The sequence below is a fragment of the Choloepus didactylus genome, chromosome 12, assembly GCF_015220235.1.
Source record: "Choloepus didactylus isolate mChoDid1 chromosome 12, mChoDid1.pri, whole genome shotgun sequence".
Taxonomy (NCBI): Eukaryota; Metazoa; Chordata; class Mammalia; order Pilosa; family Megalonychidae; genus Choloepus; species Choloepus didactylus.
This window is the reverse complement of record NC_051318.1, coordinates 9,360,131-9,385,495: the sequence shown is the minus strand read 5'-3', so window position 1 is coordinate 9,385,495 and position 25,365 is coordinate 9,360,131. Positions and strand designations below refer to the sequence as shown.

General features: G+C 38.6%; 1 protein-coding gene across 2 annotated transcripts in view; it reads left to right on the top strand.

The window, feature by feature from the left end:
- Positions 1-25,365, top strand: part of USPL1 (ubiquitin specific peptidase like 1) — a 41,441-nt gene that overhangs the window by 4,269 nt on the left and 11,807 nt on the right. Inside the window, exons 3-6 of one of the 2 annotated variants that reach the window (XM_037800293.1) lie at positions 285-413; positions 3,802-4,444; positions 12,383-12,496; positions 17,177-17,306. In XM_037800293.1, coding sequence (XP_037656221.1) covers positions 285-413; positions 3,802-4,444; positions 12,383-12,496; positions 17,177-17,306 — 1,016 coding nt within the window. Of the gene's footprint in view, positions 1-284; positions 414-3,801; positions 4,445-4,551; positions 5,142-12,382; positions 12,497-17,176; positions 17,307-25,365 lie in introns of those variants that run through there. The other variant, XM_037800294.1, reaches the window with a different exon arrangement.

Genomic DNA, 25,365 nt, shown 5'->3' with positions numbered 1-25,365 from the left:
CTGTGTTATTCCATTGTCCTTTGCAAATAAAACTGATGCAGTTCTTAACACTTAAAATTTAATATTTAGGATTACCAAAAAGACCGTAAATTTTAATTTTTGAATAATGACTATAGTTAAAATCTTACATGCATTTCTTTTATCTGCCATATTTAAAATATCTTGCCAGGACACTGCTAGTGAAAATTATAATTTTTGTTTCTGGTTAACTTTCCATTTAACTTTTTTGTGATTTGATATAATGTAGAATGCCTATATTTTAATTTGCTTTATTTCTCTTTTAGAATTGTGATTCAGCTAAAGTTACATCAGATGAGTATTGCCCAGCTTGTAGAGAGAAGGGAAAGTTAAAAGCCTTGAAGACTTACCGAATTAGCTTTCAAGAATCTATCTTTTTGTGTGAGGATCTGCAGGTAAAGTATTAACCTGATATACAGGCTTTAGCCTTTTGCTTTTTCTTTAGTATTTAAATTTGTGCCAATGTTTTATTTCTTAGAATGTAGATTTTTAATACATAGATAATTTGAGTTTCTTAATCTGTCTGGTATGCAGTTTCAAATAGTTTTTACTTTTCCATCTGGTTTCCTGAGATGTTTGTGTATTACCATTAGGTTTGACCTGACAAGTGAGAGGAGCAATACGTTTCAAGTTTTTTTGTTTAAACAAAACTAATGGGAGTCTTTGTTACCTGTTAACCTGTAGTGGGTACCTTTTCATTTCTTTGATTTATTAACTGTGGGACTAATTGGAAAAGTTATTAATGTCTAGTGTATTTCAGAAATTGGTTTGTCTAAAAACAGATGTATGTGCTCTGAGATAAGCATTATGTATGTAGGGCTTTAAATGGCTCTAAATATCTCTTAGAATTAATTATAGTAATTTGTTCTTACTGGTACAACTTTTTTAAGAGAACTCATTAAATGCTGTAACACTCTACATGTATTTATTGTACTTGGCAATTTATGAAACTGTTTTATATATGATTAAGTCTCTAAGCTTTACAGATAGGTACGCCCACTTTATGAATGACGCAGATTCAGAGGGTTTAGGGACACGAGCTCTTCGTAGAGTGGTGGAGCTGTGATTGGAATGAAGTCTTTTGATTTCAGATCTGTTTTATTTCAGCTAAAGTAGCAGTTCATCAAAACTGCTTGGACTGCCTTTAAAAATTTTCTACGTCTTACTCCTAGATGCTGATTTGGCCCAGAATTTTGTACTTTTGTAAGTTTTGAGGGCAAGTCTGATGATTAGCTAAGTTTGGAAAATATTAGACGAAACCACACTGTTAGTGATAGGTAGTTTTGCTGGGTATGACCTACATTTTAAAAAATATTTTAAAAATCTCAGGCATTCTGACAGATAGAAAGAGATTTCTTTATATATTTATTTGGTCAAAATTTTTTGAGCATCAGTTTGTTGGGCACTGTTCTAGATGCTAAATTTCAATATTGAAAAAAACACCAAAATTTCTTGCCCTCAAAGAGGTTATGTTCTAGAGTGGGAAACCAACACAGTAAATGAGTAAAATGTGTTTTTTTTGTGTGTCACATGATGAAAAGTGCTGTAGAGAAAATTAAAGCAGCAGGGACTGGAGTGCCAGGGAGGGGGGGACTTTGCAGTTTTAAATAGAGCGGTCAGGGGGAATGCTTTGCTGTGGAAGTGACATTTCAGCCGAGTCCTGAAAGAGGTGAAGGGCTGGGGTGTAGCCGGTGCACAGGCCGGCAGGGAGCGCAGGCTGCCCTCAGGTTCGGGCCATAGTGAAGGAAGCCAGCGTGGCGGATCTGAGAAGGCGAGGGTGCGTTTACTTAGGAATGTAGAAGAGAAGATCCAAGTGCTAAACCCTGGAACACTCCAGCCATAAGAGGTTGGGGAGATGGTGTGGAACCAGCAAAGGAGTCTGAGAAGAAGCAGACAGTGAGGAAGGAGAGAGCAAGGCCTGGAAGGCAAGTGAAAAGATTTGATGAAAGGAGTGGTTTACTGTCAAGTGCCGCAGAGAGCTCAAGGAAAGGGAGGACTCCACGGAACACTGACGTGAGCATGGTGGAGGCCTCGGAGACCTTGACAAGAAGAGGTTTGGTGAAGCAGTAGTGATAAAAGCCTGGTTAGAGGGGATTTGATAGAAAATGGAAGAATTGAAAAGTCTACATATGAAGGTACTGGGAGCTTTTTTTTTTAAGTTGGGAAAAACACATGCAAGTTTGTTTGGTTGTATCCAGTGGAGAGGGAAAAACAGTTGATACAGGGGAGAGGGGCCTAGGATTGCTGGAAGGGTATTCCTGGAGCAGGGATGGGCTCTATTTTAGGTGTTCAAAAATCAGTGAGAGAGACAACAGTAGATTTTTTTTTTCCACGTTAGATTTTAAATGAGATGGTTGGGCTGGACTAAAGTTACTGCTCTGTGTATCTATTTATAATGACTCTTTGAATACAAGCATTGCTTGTGATTTTAAAGTGTTCTCAGATTTCTGACACATGGTAGGTTTAGGAAATAATCTCCAGATACAAAGTTAAGGGTCAGTTATTAGTTGATGGAGGCTGTACAGCTAGTTGGTGACAGAAGAATTGAGAATTTGTCCAGTTATACATTGATTAAAAGATTGGTTAATTTAAGGATTTCATAATAAATGCAGTATTATGAGTATAGTGTTTGCTTGTATAGAAGCAGCTGTAACTAAAACGGGGGGATTTAGTGCATTTCAGTTATCATTGCTGTGAAACAAATTACCTGAAAACTTAATTTCTTATTTCTCATGATTCTGTGGGTTGAGCAGGCACTTCAGTTTCCCAGTGTCGGCTGGGAAAGCCGAGGTGTTCACTTGCTGGGAGGTGGTGCCAGCTGCTGGCCAGGAGCTCCCTCAGCCTTGGCGGTCAGCCCAGGGTCCCTGTTCTTCTCCATGAGGGCCTCTCCATGTGAGGTGGCCAGCTCTAAGAAGGATGTTCCAGAGGATGAGCCCTAGTGTGCAGATGTGTAGCTGGCCTCAGGTGCATCCTGCTTGCTGATGTCTCGTGCATGTCACATGGCTCAGTCCAGGGTCGGGTGGCAGGGACTGACTATCCAAGGGTATGAAGGCCAAAGGGTGTCAGTCCCTGGAGGCCACAGAAGTCGCAGTCCACCGTGTTTGTGTCGAGGAGACATGTTTTAAAGGGCATTTAGTGTACAGGTCTCTTGAATTTGCCTTGTAAAATATTTTGGTCTTTTTCAAACTTGGGGAAAATTCACTGATTATTTTAGTGATTTGTTTACATTTTTGATACTTGGTTGAATTCTATTAATGCATAGATTTAATGAAGTCATTAAAAATCATTATCTAAATCACAAAGTATCAATACCTTCAGATTAAGGTTCAGTTTCAAAATATGGGAAACGTGGAAATTACTCCATACATTTTTTCTGTTTGGAAATACTTATCTAATTTTTAATGTTATGCAGTATATAATCCCAAAAGAGTAACACACTCATCATAGAATATTTCTATAAGTATGAAATTCTTAAATTTGTTTGCCAGATTTTTTTATTAAGGCAAAAATATCTATGTTTTCTTGTTGGTTTAGCCTAGAGTGACTCAGATTAAATCTTTGATTGTTCAAATTAACTAGGAAAAATTAATCTTTTGGGAGCCCAATTTTTTATTAATTTTAAATGGTGGTTCCTTCCAGATTAGATTCTTAAATATTATACCCTCTTATGTTAAATTAGTGCTAAAATTTTATACATGTTTTTCATGACGTAGAAACTGTAAAGTAAAACTTGAGTTTATTTGGATTTTTGTAGTTTTTATCATTTTATTTTTTTCTTTCCAGTGCATCTATCCTTTGGGCTTTAAATCACTTAATAACTTAATTTCTCCTGATTTGGAAGATTCTCACATTCCAAATAAGGCTCAAAAAAGAAAGATCTTGGAAACCAGCTATAAGGAGTCACCTCTTTTAGCAAATTCCAAAAAGACCAGAAGTCATATTGTTGGTGAACAGTCTTTGAGCAGCAAGCATAATGGAGAAGCATGTGGTGAAACCTCATCAGACTTACCTGATTTGCTACAAAGTGATCAACAGAGTCCAATTAGGGCAGCTGATTCCGTGGAGCAGAATGAGATTTTGGAAACTGATATGTTTGACTTGGCTGACAAAGAAGAGGATCCTTCTCCAGTTGACGCCTCTGGGACCAGGGGAATGTCCCCTCAAAATGAAGGAGGCACATCTGAACTGGAAATGCCGTTGGAAAGCAAACGTCCATCATTTGGCCAGACGTTATATGTACAGTGGAAAAACGCTTATGCTCTCTGTTGGTTGGACTGCATCCTCTCGGCAGTGGTGCACTTGGAAGGGTTAAAAAGCACTGTGGCTGAGCTGTGTTCTAAAGAGGAATCTGTAATCTGGCGGTTGTTTACAAAATATAATCAGGCAAATGGGCTTCTGTGCACCAGTCGATTGGATGGAGTTAAAGGTTGGTACTAACATTTTATTTCTCCTTAATTTTAAAGACGTTAATTTTGAGTTTTTTTCCATCACAGCATGTGGAAAAGATTCATCAGTAGCTTCTATCTTTTGTAGGAACCTGGGAGCAAGGAGCCCAGGGACCAATCCATGAACCTTGAGATAATGCCAGATGCATTATTGTGACTGACCACAAGGCTGTCTTTTTCAAAAACTTATAGTAAAGGAGAAGGAGGAGTGGGTGTATCTTAATCTGTTGGAGTAATGGTGTTCCATAGAATCCTGCAAATAAAATTTTGAGGTTGAAAACTACTGAAAAGCAGAGTAAAGAGGGGAATAAAAGTCACACAATCCCACAACTCATAAAGCTCTCTATATGATTAGGGATATATTTTTGTTTTCTCTTATTTCCTACATAATAGGATGCCCACGAACCCACTTCCCAACCCCCCTCAAAATTAAAACACTTCCAATACCTTGTCTCTACCTATGTTTATCTCTCTGTCCCATCCCCCATTCCACATTGTTATCCTGAAATGTGTTTTATCATTCCTTTCTTAATAGTTTTTTCCACATATGTAGGGCTTAACAATATATTGCTTAATTTAGTTTGTTTTGAACTTTATAAAAAGGGTCTTGGACAATTAGGTCTTCTGAAACTTTTTAAATAAAGATTTCTCTGTGAGGTTGCTTATAGTTGTGGTTCATTAATTTTCATGGCTATATAACATTTTCATTATATACATAATAGCGTCAGTGAATAGTTGGCTTATTTTTATTTATTTATTTATTTATTTATTTATTTATTTATTTTTATTGAGATTGTTCAGATACCATACAATTACCTAAAGATCCAAAGTGTACAATCACTTGCCCCTGGGTACCCTCATACAGCTGTGCATCCATCATACTTAATTTTTGTTCAATTTTTAGAAACTTTTCATTACTCCAGACAAGAAATAAAGTGAAAGATGAAAAAAGAAAAAAAGAAAAGGAAACTCTAATCCTCCCCTATCCCTAAACAAACCCCCTCAATTGTTGACTCGTAGTATTGATATAGTACATTTGTTACTGTTTATGAAAAAGTGTTGAAATACTACTAATTGTAGTATATAGTTTGTAATAGGTATATAGTTCTTCCCTATATGCCCCTCTATTATTAACTTCTAATTGTATTGTCATACATTTGTTCTGGTTCATGGAAGCGATTTCTAGTATTTGTACAGTTGATCATGGACATTGCCCACCATAGGATACAGTTTTATACATTCCCATCTTTTGACCTCCAGCTTTCCTTCTGGTGACCCATATGACTCTGAGCTTCCCCTTTCCACATCATTCACACACCATTCGGCACTGTTAGTTATTCTCACATCTTGCTACCAACACCCCTGTTCATTTCCAAACATTTAAGTTCATCCTAATTGAACATTCTGCTCATACTAAGCAACCACTCCCCATTCTTAAGCCTCGTCCTATATGTTGGTCCCTTATATTTCATGTCTATGAGTTTACATATTATAATTAGTTTCTATCAGTGAGACCCTGCAATAATTGTCCTTATGTGTCTGGCTTATTTCACTCAGTATATTGCCCTCGAGGTTTTGTCATCAACCCATTTTTTTTTTTAATATGGTTTTGTTCACTCACCATACATTCCATCCCAAGTAAATAATCGATGGTTCTCTGCATGGTCATACATTTATGTGTTCACCACCTTCACCACTATCTATATAAGGGCATCTGCATTTCTTCCACAAGGCAGGAGGGAGAGTCAAAGAAGGTAGAGGGGCAAAAGAAAGAGGAAAAAAAAAATGACAGGAAGCAGCAAAAGGAAAAATAACCTTAAATCAAAGTAGAATAAAGAATCAGACAATACCACCAATGTCAAGTGTCTAACATGCCTCCCCTATCCCCCCCTCTTATCTGCATTCACCTTGGTATATCACCTTTGTTACATTAAAGGAAGCATAATACAATGATTCTATTAGTTACAGTCTCTAGTTTATGCTGATTGCATCCCTCCCCCAATGCCTCCCCATTTTTAACACCTTGCAAGGTTGACATTTGCTTGTTCTCTCTCGTAAAAGAGCATATTTGTACATTTTATCACAATTGTTGAATACTCTAGATTTCACCAAGTTACACAGTCCCAGTCTTTATCTTTCCTCCTTTCTTGTGGTGTCTCACATGCTCCCCACCTTCCTCTCTCAACCATATTCATAGTTACCTTTGTTCAGTGTACTTACATTGTTGTGCTACCATCTCCCAAAATTGTGTTCCAAACCACACACTCCTGTCTTCTATCACCCTGTAGTGCTCCCTTTAGTATTTCCTGTAGGGCAGGTGTCTTGTTCACAAAGTCTCTGATTGTTTGTCAGAAAATATTTTGAGCTCTCTCTCATATTTGAAGGACAGCTTTGCTGGATATAGGATTCTTGGTTGGCAGTTTTTCTCTTTCAGTATCTTAAATGTATCACACCACTTCCTTCTTGCCTCCATGGTTTCTGCTGAGAGATCTGCACATAGTCTTATTAAGCTTCCTTTGTATGTAGTGGATCGCTTTTCTCTTGCTGCTTTCAGGATTCTCTCTTTGTCTTTGACATTTGATAATCTGATTATTAAGTGTCTTGGCATAGGCCCATTCAGATCTCTTCTGTTTGAAGTACGCTGCGCTTCTTGGATCTGTAATTTTATCTTTCATAAGAGATGGGAAATTTTCATTGATTATTTCCTCTATTATTGCTTCTGCCCCCTTTCCCTTCTCTTCTCCTTCTGGGACACCAATGATACGTACATTATTGTACTTTGTTTCATCCTTGAGTTCCCAGAGACGTTCCTCATAGTTTTTTCATTCTTTTCTCCATCTGCTCCTTTGTGTGTAGGGTTTCAGGTGTTTTGTTCTCCAGTTCCTGAGTGTTTTCTTCTGCCTCTTGAGATCTGCTGTTGTATGTTTCCATTGTATCTTTCATCTCTTGTGTTGTGCCTTTCATTTCCATAGATTCTACTACTTGTTTTTTTGAACTTTTGATTTCTGCCATATGTATGCCCAGTGTTTCCTTTATAGCCTCTATCTCTTTTGCAATATCTTCTCTAAACTTTTTGAATTGATTTAGCATTAGTTGTTTAAATTCCTGTATCTCAGTTGAAGTGTGCGTTTGTTCCTTTGACTGGGCCATAACTTTGTTTTTCTTAGTGTAGGTTGAAATTTTCTGTTGTCTAGGCATGGTTTCCTTGGTTATCCAAATCAGGTTTTCCCAGACCAGAACAGGCTCAGGTCCCAGAGGGAAGAAATATTCAGTATCTGGTTTCCCTGCGGGTGTGTCTTAGAAAATTGCTCCACCCTTTGATGCCTCAGGTCACTGTGCTTTTCTGCCCAGCGGGTGATGCCTGTGCCTATAATTCTTGACTGGTGTGAGGAGGTATGGCTGTGTTCCCCCAGGCTCTGGGGTCTGGTTCTGAATGGAAAGGGCCCTACCCCTTTCCTCCTAGAAAAGACAGACCCCCCAGGTGGAGGTCATTAGCATTTCATTGGTCTCCCTCTCTGCTTGTGTTGTCTCCACCCTTCCCCAAGTCACAGCCTTAGAAACTGAAAATGACTGGGGCTTTCTCCACTGAGCCGAAAAAGAAACAGATAGTCCCCTTCAGACCCAGTCCAAGGCGACCCTCCAGCTCTCCAAGGTCAGTCGTCACCCAAAGCCTCTATCTGTTTTTTGGGGATGTGTACATGTAGTGAGCAGTTCACACTCGCTACTTAAAACCCCAGTTGGAGCTCAGCTGAGCTATATTTGCTTGCTGGGAGAGAGCTTCTCTGTGGCACCATGAGGCTTTGCAGCTCAGGCTATGGGGGAGGGGGTCTCGCGACTTGGCTCTGCAGGTTTTACTTACAGATTTTATGCTGTGTTCTCGGGCATTCCTCCCAATTCAGGTTGGTGTATGATGAGTGGATGGTCTTGTTTGTCCCCCCACAGTTATTCTGGATTATTTACTAGTTGTTTCTGGTGTTTTGTAGTTGTTCCCGGGGGGCTACTTAGCTTCCACTCCTCTCTATGACGCCATCTTGCCCTGCCTCCAGTTGGCTTATTTTTTGCCATTACAAATACTGTGGCTACGAACATTCTTGGAAAAGTCTCTTGAGATTTCCCTTGGATGTGCCATGGGAACGGAATTGCTAAAGCTATGTATGCACTGAGTCCAGATACACAGGGTAATGGCAGGTTGCTTTCCTAGTGGTTGTACCAGTTAATACGCCCTTTACCAGTGTATAAGACCGTTTCCCACCCTGGGTTATTTTCAGACAGAGATTTTTGCTATTTGAATGGTGTAAAATGGTTTGTCAACTTGATTTGACTTTCCCAGGTCTCAAAGAGGTTGAATGGCTGTTCATGTGTACATTGACTGTGTGTTCCCTCGTCTGTGAAGTGTGTGTTTGTGTCTTATCCTTGTTTGTTCTGTTGCTTGTCATGTTCTTATTGATTTGTATGAATTTCCATATATCCTTGTTGCTTTTTTATGTCATTTAGTCGTCTTCCAATTTGTGGCTTGTGTTTTTACTTTATTTGACAAGTCTTTTGTTGTATAGATGTTCGTCTTTCCTTTGGCAGCTAGTCATGTTTGTGGTTTTATAAAGGAATTTTTACTTTTCCCAAGGTCAGAAAGTAATTCTTCTATATTTTTACTGAAAAGTCATAAAGTTTTGCTTTTGACTTTGAAATTCTCAATTCAGCTGCAGTTAATTTTTGAGTATGGGGTGATGTAAGGGGTCCAATTTTTCACTCATTTCCATGGCCAGTTTTTCTAGCTCCCCGCACCGCCCCCCCTTTTCTTTTCTTTTTTAAAATTCAGTTTTATTGGGATATATTCACATACCATACAGTCATTCACAATGTACAATCAGTTCACAATATCATCGTATAGTTGTGCATTCATCACCACAATTTTTTAAACATTTACATTACTCTCCCCAAAATAAAAATAAGAATAAAAATACAAGTAAAAAAGAACACCTAAAACATCCCATCCCTCCAAACCACCCTGTTTTTCAATTAGTTTTTATCTCCATTTTTCTACTCATCTGTCTATATCCTGGATAAAGGGAGTGTAAGCCACAAGGTTTTCACAATCACACAGTCATACTGTGTAGGATGACATAGTTATACAATCATCTTCAAGAGTCAAGGCTACTGGGTTGCAGTTCAACAGTTTCAGGTATTTCCTTCTAGCTATCCTAGCACACTAAAAACTACAAAGGGATATCTATATAGCACATAAGAATATACCCTCCAGAATGATCTCTCAACTCTATTTGAAGTCTCTCAGCCACTGAAACTTTATTTTGTTTCATTTCGCTTCCCCCTTTTGATTAGGAAGGTTTTCTCAATCCCACGATGCTGGTCCAGGCTCATCCCCAGGAGTTATGTCCAGCATTGCCAGGGAGGTGTACACTCCTGGGAGTCATGTCCCATGTAGTAGGGAGGGCAGTGAGTTTCCCTGCCAAGTGTGCTTAGGGAGAGAGTGGCCACATTTATCTAGCTCTACTTTTAATGAGTCGTCTTCTCAGTTGATCTGTCACATGGCAACATTCCATATATGTTTGCAGATGTTTCTTAACTCTCAATTTTGACCCATTGGTCTCTTCGTTGATTACTGCCCCAATACCACAGTATTTTGACTATTAAGACTTTTTAGGGCAAGAATGCCCACCTTTATTTAACTTACTTGAAGTGTCTTGGTCTATATTTTCTCTGATCTTATTTGTGTATGTATTTTTTGACAGACAACATACAAAGCTTTCTTCATTTTCCATTGTAGGTATTTTCTAGTTCATTAATGTACTAAAAATGAAGGCATGAGTTTTTCATGCTATGTAATCAACAGTTTCTCCTATGTCCTTCTATGAGTCCTGGACGTTGTTTCCCCATTGTTAACCATTTAGATTGCTTACCATTTTTCGCTATTTTGAATAAACACTGTGACAAAACATCCATATTTCCTTTGACTCCATTGCTGATTATATCCTAGAAGGGATATTAAAATATGAATATTAAATATTCATATATTCAATATATGTGAATATATTCACTATATATGAATATACATATATTCTATACATATTCCTATCAAATGACATTTTAATATTAAACATATATATACAAATATATTCATATATATTCAATATATGGATGTGAATATATTTGACTATATTCAAATGTTGTTGAATGGCTTTGCAGGAAGGTTGTGCCGGCATATAATTCCATCTTCGTTATATAGAAGAAAATATCCCAGAGCACTGTAACCACCTTTGGTTATAAAACATTTTAAAAGTATTTGCCAGTTTATTAAATAAGCAATATTTTCTTTAAATTTGAATACCTTTGAGGCTGAGTTTTTTTAATATGCCATTTGAAATGTTTAAAAATTTAGAAAATTCAATCCTCACAGCATGTTTGTCTTTGATTTTTTTTGGGGGGGGGACTCTAATCTTGTTTCTATAGTCATACGAACCCAGTGTTGAGGAGGTGGTGGTACTTGTGCAGTTGATTCTTGCAGAAGAGAATACCTTCTATTCAAATTCTGATTTTAATATCAGCATTAATTTTAATTTTATATTTTGTCTTTTAATTTTTTATAGAATAATTCGTAGTTTTTGTAATCTGTTGCAATTGCATTTGTTTACACTGCATTACTTTGCATTGTAAATTTTCTCTTTTGGGCATGGTCACATAACAAAAGTTCTTGTTAATGCTTACTTCATGTTACAGGATATTTTAAAGGATACATATTATATATTACAGGTATTTCATTAGTGGAACATGCAAGCAGAGTATTATAAAGTCTGCATGAACTGTTCACTGACGATTTCAGTGAAAAGATCCATTTGTAGCTTAGGTGTAACTAGAGGCAGTTGTATATGGAGGCAGTTACATATAGAAGCTTTTATTCAAAATAATTTTCTTATTAATCTTGCAGAGTTTCCTGTCATAATAATTTCGTTTTGAGGACTTTTTCCCAAAAGGAATGGTTAAAAACATTGACAAAAATGTGCCCAAATGATGTTTATCATGATGGTCATGATGGTATTCATAAAAGTGAAAAAACAACAACCAAAATGTCCAGCAATAGGGGAATGATCACTTTAAAACAGTACTTCAGAGTATAGTAGCTAGCTTGCAAAGCTTTTTAATTTTTTTAAAAATAATAAACTATTATTCGAGCAGTTTTAGGATTACAGAAAATTGCACAGAAAGCACAGTTGCCACCCACCCCCCCACAGAGGTTTCCCTATTAACATGATGCATTAGTGTGGTACCTTTGTTACAGTTGACGAACAAATATTGATGCATTATTAGTAAAAAAAGACAAATGAGGCAGAATTGTGTGAAAACAGCAGAGTATAGAATTGTATACAGTACGTCATTGAAAACCCCCCCCCCCACTTTCCCCAAAAAGAAGACATAGGAGGAGGGAACTGTATCTGATACTAATTTGGGAAATAATCATGGCTTAATTAAGACTCTACAAATTTATTTGCTCCTATAACCTAAGTTCAATAAAAGATACACAAAATGGAATACATGAATTAGATGTCTCTAGCACAAAATAATTGCTCGTTAAGAGATAGCATCAGATGTTTCAGAAATAGGCAGAGTATGTGAAAGCTGAGCTGTTTTGGTGGGCCTGAGATTATTTGGGTAAGAAAGGCTTAAACTGAGGTTTGACCCAGGCAGTAGGTATTAATGATACAGTACTGATAACAATACTGATAATGAGGGAATAAATGGTTACCACAGAGAGAAGGGGAAGAATTAAGGAAATTTTATATTTTGTCTTTTGTCTCTGCAAAATTTATTGATTCTGATGAACTTAATTCTGGTAATGTCTTCATTTTTTTTTTGTGGAAAGGTATAGACTAATGAGGAATTGATCCTATTCTGTATTTTATTTTTAGATGGGGATTGTAAAAAACTTACTTCAGAAATATTTGCGAAGGTAGAGACCTGTCTGAATGAAGTCAGAGATGAGATTTTCATTAGGCTTCAACCCCAGCTTAGATGCACATTAGGTAAGTAATTTGTGTAATTTAACACAATTTATTTCAGTATTAAGAAATACTTAAAGCCTAAGGGAGTATAATCCTGTGTTATTACTCTGGGTGATCAGGTTTTCAGGAGAGAGAATCTGAGTGCTTTGGCTTAACAATCTCCTGGTGGTGAAGTCCTTGGTGGGTGGGCTGGCCCCTGTCGATACGCAGGCTGGTGTTCCCACCTGTGAGCAGGTGCCCTCCTCAGAGTTAGGTGAGTTAGGGAGCACTGCTGGCTGCCTCATCCATGGCTTCCCCTCCCTTCAGCAGACTAATCCAGAGATTTTGACCTTGACTGGGCATTAAAAAGTGCCTAAGGAATTTGAAAGTAAATATGAGTGCTACGGGTTCATACCAGATGAATTAAATCAGTATCTCGGGGGGTAAGGCTCAGGTATCTGTAATTTTTAGAAGCTCCTGTGTGATTCTTGTGTGTAGGCAGAGTTGAGAATCTCTGGTCTAAGCCAACCATAATAATTTTTCCCCTTGAGGGTGGTTGGTGTAGGAATGGGCAGATGGTACACTACTGGCCAGTGGGACATGGGGAAAAATATGCTGATGACCTTTTTTTTCAATTGTTTTTGTTTTGCTGATGATGATCTTTTGGGAAAGTTTTCTCGCCTTTATAAAGGCCCAAGGATGGGTCCTACGAATTGACTTTTGGCCTCTGAGTACAGAGTGGAGCAAAGGAGCTGGAGTCTCTGTGTCTTTCCATGTATTTTTAGTATTATGGAAAGTAGCTGTTGATGTTCTTTTGTTTTCTTTCCCTTTTATCCCTTGTATTAACTCTTCTATTAATATTGTATTATAGTAGAATATATAATGCCCTCTATTATTATATTATCCATATTAAATTGTGTAGAACAGCAATGCCTTAGAATTTTTCTCTCAAAGAGTGGCATCTTTTTCATCATGCCCACATATTTATCTGGAAGCAGTGTCTTATCCATGGTAGCAGCTTTTGACCTGCTTTTCTTGTCCCATGTTTCTGCCCCCTAGTTTTTCTACTTTATGTTTATGGACTCCTACATATATAAGTTCACTCTGTTCTTACAGTCATAACTGATTTTCCATATGCCAGCTCTCTGGCATTTCTCCTTTTGGTCTAAAGGGCTGTTCTAATTCAGCCTAAGGTGGGATCTCAGATGGGAGAATGGGATGAATACTTTTTCTCTGTTTTAAAAAAAAGTATAAATTACATACAGTAAGATTGACCCTGATAGTGGGCAGCTCTGCAGATTTTGAAAATGTATACATGTGTGTAACCACCACTGCAGTCAAGATAATGGGACAGTTCTGTCACCCTAAAGGTTTTCTCCAGCTCCTTGCTAGGCAGCCCCCTCCCCTCACTGCTAGCCCCAGGCAGCCGCTGATCTGTTGGGCAAGTACTTGCTTCAGAGGAGTGTTCTCTGTAAGATCCCTAGAGTACAGACTGAGGGGCTTCCATGTTGCATTTTGCAGGTGTTTCCCTCCTAGCCTGACCTAGCATGTTTTATTTAGGGTCACTGTTCAGTTCCCATTTGAATTCAAGAGTGGTTTCTCCCTGAGTCTGAGGCACCACCACATATCCCTCATGACTATATTCGGAACAAGTGAATTGGCTCCAGCCCCCATCCTGGGCCTGGTTTTCTATACAACAGAGAAGGCATTTTTAAATTACTATTTTGTACAAGCATAACAATTGGGCAAGCTTACAGTTCTTCCAATACAATAAAATCCCTCTCATTTGTACTACCCGTTCAACAGTGGTTGATAGCTGCCATACTAAAGCTTTCAGTCTCACTAACAAAATGTGATCTTTGCTTCAAAGAGCACTTGAAAACCTTACAATGTCTGCATCATCATTGAGTGTATTTTAAAATACTAAAGATGTAGAAGTTGATCTGTACTGACCCTGAAGATCAGCCTGTGTTGTTTTGATTATTGTTTTTTAAATACCTCATAAACTATCCTCTTTCTCTCAGTCTAAAGAGGACGTTCGCCTCTGGGCAGTGCGTGGTGGTGTGAGGGGCCAGTGGGGCACAGTGGAGCGGCAGGGCCGAGCCCTGCGCTGTTGGTTTCTTACACTGCGACAGAGGTGGCCATGCAGAGAGAGGACGCTCTCCGGCAAACAGTGCCAGGACAGTTGGTTACTGACACAGGAGGGAAAATGGGATCCCCACGTCACACCATGATCAGAAAGAAACGTCGGAATACTTAAAGGCCTAAATGTGCAAAGCAGAGTTGTAAACCTTTTGGAAGAAAATATAGGTGCATATCTTTATCACTTCACGGTAGGGAAGAATTTCTTAAATAAGATACATGAATAAAAAGATAGGTAAATTCGATTACATTAAAGTTAAAAATCTCTGGGCAAAGATAGAATAAGAAAATAGTATCCAGAATGTCTTATAAGAAACCCTTGTGCATCAATTAAAAAAAAAGACAGCCTGGTAGAAAAATATTCCAAAGACATTAACAAGCCAGGTAATAATGGAAGAGAAAACTCGAGTAGCCAGAGAGCCAGGAGTCAGGGAAGGGTTTACATCAGGGGAAGAGAAGTGAAGGTATATTAGGGAAATTGTTGGTTTGGGATATGCAAAATAGATAGGTAAGGGTTTGGGTGAGTAGTTGGGGATTAAAATACTAGAAATAAAGAAACCATTTAACTAATTAGGCAGGACATTATAAAAATCGGGATTAGGTATTGATATTATATGTTTTCTAGTAGATGATTTGTACTTAATAGTGAAATTTGTAATATGAGCTGCACCAAAGGAAAAATAATTCTGTCAGGAGCTATATAAATGATCTAAAATCATCTGTAATCATATAATTTACTTAAAATCATGTAATTTACTTAACACAGTATGTTTTTAGAACTTTTGATTATCTTTTGATTCACTGAGAATTTTTTTTGTATTTTGGACCTGAAGATTTTCTGTTGCCATTTCTGAAATGTGAATTATTAGCTTTTTCAATTAATATTTAGTTACAATAGAATTAGCATTTGAAGGCTGACAACCAATTCCAAAAGTGGTGCTATATTATGTACTGTTTATATGTTGTTAGTGTGTTGCATGTTTTCACTTTTAGGAGATTGATTTGTATTTCTGTTTTTAAAAAGATACTGATTTGATTTTATGTTTTTGTTTAAAAGTAACAGCTAGATCATAAGACGAAGGTGACTACTAAAATAGCCGCAGTGCCGCCTGGTGTTTGTAGACTGGCTTAGGCAGTGACACCCATGCTCCTCCTTGTGGGCGAGTTCTGGGCAGACGAATTCCAGGCGGGGGCGGGGAGAACTGAACCATGGAAGTGGGGTGCAGTCCCAGTGGAGGGAGGGATAGAGGGGCTCAGGTTCTCTCTAGTAAGGCAGCTTCTTAGGACACTGAGGATAGAAAGGAGAGAGACCAGTCGGGGAATGAACGAATGTAAGAGGGAGAGTGTAAACCCTTCACTTGTTTGCTGACCTCAGAACTGGAAGTAGCATTCACAAGCCAGCTTTCTTTTTTTTTTAATTCAGTTTTATTGAGATATATTCACATACCTTGCAGTCATCCATGGTGTACAATCAACTGTTCACAGTACCATCCTATAATTATGCACTCATCACCCCAATCTATTTTTGAACATTTTCCTTACATCAGAAAGAATCAGAATCAAAATAAAAAATAAAAATGAAAAAAGACCACCCAAATCACCTCCCGCCCCATCCCACCCTATTTTTCATTTGGGTTTTGTCCCCATTTTTCTACTCATCCATCTATACACTGGATAAAGGGAGTGCGATTCACACGGTTTTCACAATCACACTGTCACCCCTTGTAAGCTACATTGTTACACAATTGACTTCAAGAGTCAAGGCTACTGGGTTGGAGTTTGGTAGTTTCAGGTATTTACTTCTAGCTATTCCAATATATTAAAACCTAAAAAGTGTTATCTATATACTGCATAAGAATGTCCACCAGAGTGACCTTTACTCCATTTGAAATCTCTCAGCCAATGAAGCTTTATTGCGTTTCATCTCGCATCCCCCTTTTGGTCAAGAAGATGTTCTCAATCCCATGATGCACAGGCCAGCTTTTGTTTCGTTTTAATGACAACAAAATTCACATCTTCCTAGTCTGAAAGCTGTGGAAGTTTCATTGTTAAAGGAGAAGATTAGAGTAAGAGATTGGGAAGAGTGGGTGAAGGGTCCGGAGAGCCAGACTGGACAGTCCCCCAGCTCCCGGGGGTGGTGTCCCCTCCGCATGGAGAACAGGGAGAAAAGGCATTTAAATGGTTCATCCAACTTTGAAATTAGTCTGCAGTGTTTGACTGGTTATATTATTTTTAGTACCAAACTGTTAACATCATTTTTGTTTTAAAATGCTCTGGGGCTACTGTAGTTCTGAGGATTTCTTTTTCCCCTGAGAAAAGAAAGATCTGAGAAGACAGTATAGTTCTTTTGTGTCTGTTGTCAAGAAGTTTTCATAGATGTCCACCAAGAAAAATAAAAGGGGCTGATGTGTTAATTAAATCTCTGTGCTGGACATTGTTAGGAAACTGCTTTAAAAACTTTTCTTCCCCAACCATGAGTGACTTTCTCCAGGAATATGTGAGAAAAGACAACCATTGATAATCGTCGCTTTTTTTCAGTTGTTAGTTCTGAGGAATAATTTCTTGCTTTTCTTTTTGAAGGTGATACGGAAAGTCCTGTGTTTGCATTTCCCCTGCTCTTAAAAATAGAACCTCGCATTGAAAAGCTCTTCATGTATTCTTTTTCTTGGACCTTTGAATGTTCACTTTGTGGACACAAGTATCAAAACAGGTTAGTTTTCTGTTTTTTAAAAAGGATTTGTTCTTTTGCAAGTGGTTCAGCGAAATGACACTTGAGTAAAACTTGCTTCCACCTAGACTGCGCCACTCTCCCTCATTCCTTCTCCCTTGACCAGATTTCTTGTTGTATCTTGAAATCTGTCTACTAGTAGGAGAGACCAATTCAAAAAGAAAAATTTTAGCACCAGATAACTGCAGTCTCCTTGCTTCTTTAAACTGAAAGGGTCAAAACTCCATGGTTTGATAGATTGTGAGTCCGAGTTTTCTAAAGTCCTTTAATGGAAAGTGGGAACAAATGGGAAAAACAGGACATTCTGCCTCTCTCCCCCATCCCCTGGTTTCCCTGCTGAGTAAGGGCAGCACAGAGAATTGCTGAGAATTCCTGGAAAACATGCGGGTAGTTGACTCCTATGTTTGAGATGAGAGTTTTTGTTAGTTTGTTTTAAGTTTTTAACATCTTGGAAACAGATTTTAAGCTCCTAGAGACTGGCAGCTATTTCTCAGAGGTGACTTGCACTTTCTCTCCCTTCCCTTGGTCTCATGAAAGCCCAGTCACCACCAGCTCCTCCTGCCTCGGCCAGACTTTCTCCTTCTCCTGCTGACAGCAGGCCAGAATTAGGGAGGTCACGGTTGGGGTGCCAAGTCCATGGTCAGCCGTGGGAGGAAGCAGGGTGAGGAGAGAGGCTGCGAGTTGCTTTTGCCTTCCTAAACCAACAATGTGATGAGAGGAATTAAGTTTTAGAAAAAGGGTCAGGGAGGGTCATTTTTGTCAGCTGTGCTTCCTTCTCTTTGTCCATGTCCGAGAAAGTTGCTGCTAATAGATTAAAAACAATTGGCAAACTGGCTCTGTTGGTCCTTTATTCACATTATTGCGATAGAGATAAATGTTTTCCTCACTTCTTAAACTCACCTAACAGTAAGTTAGAAAATTTGGAGTCTCTCAAAATGATTAAATAAAACTATGAAAAAAAAAAAGTACTTAGATATCCATTGTCAAAATGAGATTCTTTTTAGGAATTTAAGGGGCAATCAGGGAGAGTTGAATCTTGGCAGTGCCCTAGGGAATGCAGGCAACAGAGCCAGAAACATTTAATTTAATTTAATTTTTTTTTTTTCTTACCAATTAGCTCCCAAAGTACTAGAACAGGGCAAGAACTAGCGTTTCACTCATACCTGGTTATGTGTAAGCAAATAGTTTTCTGTACACAAGTGAATTAGTATGAGAACAAATACCTGTTTCCAGGTCTCCTAGCATTGATCTATACATAAATTATCTGGTTCTCTCCTCCATTCATCACCCCAATCTATTTTTTGATCATTTTCCTTGTACCAGAAAAAGTGAAAATAAGAATAAAAAATAAAAGTAAAGAAGAACACCGAAAACACCCCCACCACGCCCTATTTTTCGTTTAGTTTTTTTATCCCCATTTTTCTCCTCATCCAAGACTTGTTGGATTTTAGATAATAGGAACAAGCTCGATGATTAAAATCAGCTTAACAGTAGCTTTTCATCAGTTATGCTTCCTTCTCTTTGTCCATATCAGAGAAAGTTGCTGCTGGTAGATTAAAAACAATTAGCAAACTGGCTCCTTTGGTCTTTTATTCACATAATTGTGATAGAGGTAAATGTTTCTCTCACTTCTTAAACTTACCTAACAGTAAGTTAGAAAATTTGGAGTCTCTCAAAATTATTAAATAAAACTTTTGTTGAGTGTGTTTTGTGAGCCTGGACTCACCTTGACACTGGAAATAATCTCTATCCTGGCTGACTCCAGACTGGTTAGGGAGAGCACATGTCAACACATAACAGGGGGCCAGGGAATGAGTGAATTTGCTGTGTTGGCTGCTTGTAGTTTTCTCTGACTGCAGGGTGATCAGTGCATTTTGAAAGTGCATAGTAAGTGCTCCGGGAGCTTAAGGAAAGGAGCCACCAGCCACTTTGGTTTCATTTTTTTTTGGTTCCTTACAAAAATAACAGAGGGAAAGCCCAAATGAAGTGACATTTCATTAAATATGTTCTAATATGCCATGACTTAAAGCTTATTTTCACTTAATCTGAGGGAAGAATATCTGAGCAAATTAATTTGTTTTTCTGCTCCTGTTTTTAGTGCCAGTTTGAGTGTTTCCTTCAGAAAGTATCTTCTGGAGGCAGTTACAATCCCGGTCTCAGGAGCAGACTCCCAGCACAAGGCCTTGCTCTTAGTGACCGTAGTGTTATCTGGAGCATTGGCATTTTTATTTGCTGAGACGAAGATCCTTTTGTAAACTTAGAAAACAGGACCCATGACTTGATTATTTCGAGAATCAAGAGTTTAACAGAAGTATAGTCAGTGCATTTGTTGTTTGCTTCTAAAGTGTTAGCTTCTCTGAGTACTGATCTATTTTTAATGTTCAGTGGTTATCTTATCAGTATTTGTTACTGTTTAAAAAGAAGCTGTTCACAGCAACGAAAGAAAAAGTAGATAAATGGAGCTTCTCAAAACTGAACAATTCTGTGCTTCAAAGGGCTTTGTCAGAAAGGTGAAGCAGCAGCCACCTCAGTGGGAGAGAATATTTGGTAATCATATATCTGATAAGGGCTAGATACCCAGTGTATGTAAAGAAATCCTACAACTCAACAATAAAAGGACAAACAACCCAGTTATGAAATGAGCAAAAGATATGAATAGACATTTTTCCAAAGAGGAAATACAAATAGCTAAAAAACTCATGAAAAGATGTTCATCTTCATTAGTTATTAGGGAAATGCAAATCAAAACCACAAGGAGATATCATCTCACACCTGTAAGAACGGCTGCTATTAAACAAACAGGAAACTTCAAATGTTGGAGAGGATGTAGAGAAATAAGAACACTTATTCTTCACTGCTGGTGGGAATGTAAAATGGTATAGCCGCTGTGGAAGGCAGTTTGGTGATTCCTCAGAAAACTAAATACTGAGTTGCCCTACAACAATGGGCAATCCCACTACTCAGTATATACCCAGAAGAACTGAAAGCAGGGACAAGAACAGACATTTGCACACTGATGTTCATAGTGGCATTATTCACAGTTGCCAAAAGATGGTAACAATCCAAGTGTCCATCAGCAGATGAGTGGATAAACATACGATGGAATTTTATGCAGCAGTAAGAAGGAATGAGGCCCTGAAGCACGTGACAACATGGATGAACCTTGAGGACTTAATGCTGCATGAAATAAGTCAGACACAAAGGAGGGATATTTGTATTATTTCACTAATATGAACTAACTAGAATATGTAAAGTCAGAGTCCTAAAATGTAGAATAAAGGGTACCTAGAGATAGACAGAAGCTAGAGAAGGGGGAGTGGTTACCAAATATGTACAGAATTGTTAACAAGGTTGAACTTAAGTGTTTGGGAATGGATAGAGGTGATAATAGTTCATTATTGGGATTATAAGTAATAGTGCATATTGTAGGTGAATTTGATTGAAAGGGATTGTTTAAAGTCATGTGTGTTACCGAATAACACTACAAATATAAATAAATTCTTGCATGAACTACTACAAATGTATGACACTTGTACGAAGAGTTAATAATAGAGTGGTATATGGGGGAAATCACCTATTTCAGGCTCTTAAGGTGTTACAGTTTTTAATACCTTAATATTCTTTCATCAGCAGTAACAGGTGTACCACATCAATCGTAGGGGTCAGTAATGGGGTGGATAAGGGATATAGAGTGTTTCGGGTTTTCCTTTTTTTCTGTCTCTTATTTTTCTTTTTGGAGCAATGAAAATTGTCTAAAATTGAGTGTGATGACCCTGTGAGACTGATTGTATACTTTGGATGGAATATATGGTGTGTGAATGTATCTCAAAATCTGCAGATTCAAAAAAAAAAGCTAGTGTCTGTTAGATAATATGTAATTGCCTTTTTTTTTAAAGATTTTTTTTTTTATTGAAGTGAACACAGTTATGATGAAGAGGTAGTTTTTAAAGGTCTTTTTAGATGACTGTTATCAGGTATTCACATTAAAGTGCAAATAACCTGTGAAAAATGTGTTCTGCAGCTGATGTTCTACTTTTTATCAAGAATCAGGAAAATTAGGTTGAGTGCATTCACTATTATATAATTGAAGATGCCTCGTTTTGGTTTTGGTTTTCAGTAATGACTAGCCACATTGTGAGGTAGTTAAGTAAGGGGTGAGCTCTTAGTATATTCTGAAAACCTTAGAACATTGGTTCTCAACCAGGGGTGATTTTTGTGCCCACCCTGGGATATCTGGCGATGTCAGGAGGCTCTGGTGGTCACAACTGGGGGTTCTGTTGGCACCTAGTGGGTTGAGGCCAGGGGTGCTGCTCACATCCGTTAACACATGGGACGGCCCCGTCACAGAACTGTCCGTGCACAGGCCAGTGGATGCATCTGTTGGAGCAGTGGACGGACGCTCCTGAGGTTTCCACTGCAGATGCAAGAGAAGGGCTCCTCACACTTGCTTCCGTCTGATCGTGGCCACCAGAATTGAATGGGGGAACACGGGAAGTACTAAAAACATGGTGGGGGGGGAGTAATTTTTAGAATTCAAAAAAAAAAAAACCTTGTAAACAGCAAAAAGCCCCTTTCTTCCACAAAAGGAATCTTAAAATTTGAGTTTGCATGAGAAGTGCCAGAAAATCATTTCCTCTAGACCCTTGCCTTCTGGTTGATTCCACTTTAAAAGCTTTAAAAAATTTAAAGGTTTTTAAAATGAAAGATTAGGAAAAAACCTGGTTTAAAAGCAAGCCAGTGATTCTTGAAGGAAACCTTGCTTTAGAATAACATCTTCAGAACTGATGGGTCAATCCAAGATGGCGGCATAGAGAGGAGTGGAAGCTAAGTAGTCCCCCTGGAACAATTTTAAAAAAACCAGAAACTACTAGTAAATAATCCGGAATAACTGCAGGGGGACAAACGTGACCGTCCACTCATCATACACTAACCTGAATTGGGAGGATTGCCCGAGATCACAGCATAAAACCTGTAAGTAAGAACTGCGGATCCAAATCAGGAGACCCCTCCCCCACAGCCCGAGCTACAAAGCCTCGTGCCAGAGAGAAGCTTTCTCCCAGCAAGCAAATATAACTCAGCTGAGCTCCAACTGGGGTTTTAATTAGCAAGTGTGAACTGCTCACTACGAGGTACGAATCCCCAACAAGCAGACAGAGGCTTTGGGTAACGACTGACCTTGGAGAGCTGGAGGGTCACCTCAGACTAGCTCTGTTCCTTTTTCGACTCAGTGGAGAAAGCCTCAGCCATTTTCAGTTCCCAGTTCTGTGACCCAGACAAGGGTGTGGCACAGGCAGAGAGAGACCGTTGAAATGCTAATGACCTCCCCCTAAGGCATCCATCTTCTCTAAAGAGGAAAGGGGTGGGGCCCAGCTCTGCTACCTGCCTTTCATTCAGAACTTTCACCAGTCAAGAATTACAGGCTAATCTTTGCATCAGGCTGGGAGCGCCCCTGCATGGCCCGGCGGCCGAGGGCTTCCCTTGAGGGATGACACACACTAGTGACATAGCACAGCCTTCCCTCAACAGAGGTCCTGCAAGATCACAGTTGAGAAGGGGGCCCCGCTCGGAAAACCCAGGGACGCTATGTCAATGCCGGTGGTTTGTGGGTCAGCGACAGAGAAAGTGAAATGAAGAGAAACTGAAATGAAGGCTTAGACTCTTGCAACAGCCTTGAATCTCCAGGAACACCTTGGAGGTTTGAATATTAAAGCTGCCCTGCCTCCCTGACCACCCAGACATACGCCCCACGTTCAGGGCGGACAGCTCCAACAATAAACCCAAACTGAGCTCACCAACTGAACCCCACAAAAATCATTTCCCCACACACCACAGAGACAGAGTTGGGGAGAACTGACTTGAGGGGTATAGATGACTGGCAGACGTCATCTGCTGGTTAGTTGGAGAAAGTATACGCCACCAACTTGTATTTCTGAAAAATTAGATTGGTTTTTTTTTTTTTTCTTTTTTTTTACAACTTGAAAGAACCCTATCAAGCAAAGCAAATGCCAAGAGGCCAAAAACAACAGAAAATCTTAAGGCATATGATAAAACCAGGCGATATGGAGAACCCAACCCCAAACACCCAAATCAGAATATCAGAAGAGACACAGTACTTGGCACAGTTAATCAAACAATTACAGTTGAGGAATGAAAACATGGCACAGGATATAGAAGACATGAAGAAGACCATGGAGCAGGATAAAAGGGACATAAAGAAGACCCTAGAAGAGCATAAAGAAGAAATTGCAAGATTAAATAAAAATAAGATCTTACGGAAATAAAAGAAATTGTTGGCCAAATTAAAAAGACTCTGGATACTCATAATACAAGATTAGAGGAAGTTGAACAACGACTCAGTGTTCTAGTGGTCCCCAGAACAGAAAATGAAAGAATGAAAGAAAGAATGGAGAAAAAAATTGAAAAGGATCTCAGGGATACGATAGATAAAATAAAACGTCCAAATTTAAGACTCTTTGGTGTCCCAGAAGGGGAAGAGAAGGGTAAAGGTCTAGAAAGAGTATTCAAAGAAATTGTTGGGGAAAACTTCCCAAACCTTCTACACAATATAAATACACAAAGCATAAATGCCCAGCAAACTCCAAATAGAATAAATCCAAATAAACCCACTCCAAGACATATTCTGATCAGACTCTCAAATACTGAAGAGAAGGAGCAAGTTCTGAAAGCAGCAAGAGAAAAGCAACTCACCACATACAAAGGAAACAACGTAAGACTAAGTAGTGACTACTTAGCAGCCACCATGGAGGCGAGAAGGCAGTGGCATGACATATTTAAAATTCTGAGAGAGAAAAATTTCCAACCAAGAATACTTTATCCAGCAAAGCTCTCCTTCAAATTTGAGGGAGAGCTTAAATTTTTCACAAACGAATGCTGAGAGATTTTGCTAATAAAAGACCTGCCCTACTTCAGATACTAAAGGGAGCCCTACTGACAGAGAGACAAAGAAAGGAGAAAGAGATATAGAGAATTTTAACAGACATATATAGAACCTTACATTCCAAATCACTAGGACACTCATTTTTCTCTAGTGATCACAGATCTTTCCCCAGAATGTATGCTGGGACGTAAAACAAGCCTCAATAAATTAACAAAAAAAAAAGACAATTGAACATATTCAAAGCACAATCTCTGACCACAATGGAATGCAAATAGAAGTCAATAATTTTTGAATTGTAACTCCACTATTTACTTCCTACATGTTATAAAATACACAAACTCTAATGACAAATCAGTGGTTTTGAACTCAACATAAAATATGTAATTTTTGACAAGAACTATATAAAGGTAGGGGAATGGAGGAGTATAGGTACATAGTTTATGTGTCCTGTTGGAATTAAGTTGGTATCAAAGAAAAACAAGATTGTTATGGATTTAAGAGTTTAATTTATGCCCCACAGTAAACACAAAGAAATTATCAGAGAATATGACCATAGAGATGAAAAGTTAGAGTATGGGTTAAGAGAATTGGGGGAAGGGGCAATGGGGAGTTAAGAAATGAGTGTAGGGTTGCTGTTTGAGGTGAAGGGAAATTTCTAATATTGGATAGTGGGAAGGTGATAGCATTACAACATTCTAAAGGTGATTAATCCCACTAATGGAATGCTAGGGAGGGGGTGGAATGGGAAGATTTAGGCTGTATATATGTTTCCACAATTGAGTGGGGGGGGGGAGACATTCTAAGTAGATGACAATTGAATGCCAAGGATGACCCTGGATGGGATCTGAGGATGGAGGACAGGAGGCTCAAAGGGACACAGTTGAGACATAAGGGAAAGGAAATATAGAATGTAAGCTTTGTATCATTGTTGAATCTCTTGTACTTCTTAACTGTGCTTAATGGGATTGCGTAAAAGAATGTTCTTGTTCATGGGAATTGTATATGTGAATTATAGTGTTTGTTCAAGGATGTATGCAGCTAGCTCTTATATGTTCAGAAGACAGCAATAGATGATGGATGATAGGAAGGGAGGGAGGGAAAGAAATAGCAGTGTGACAACATGTTAAAGTTAGCGGATCGGGG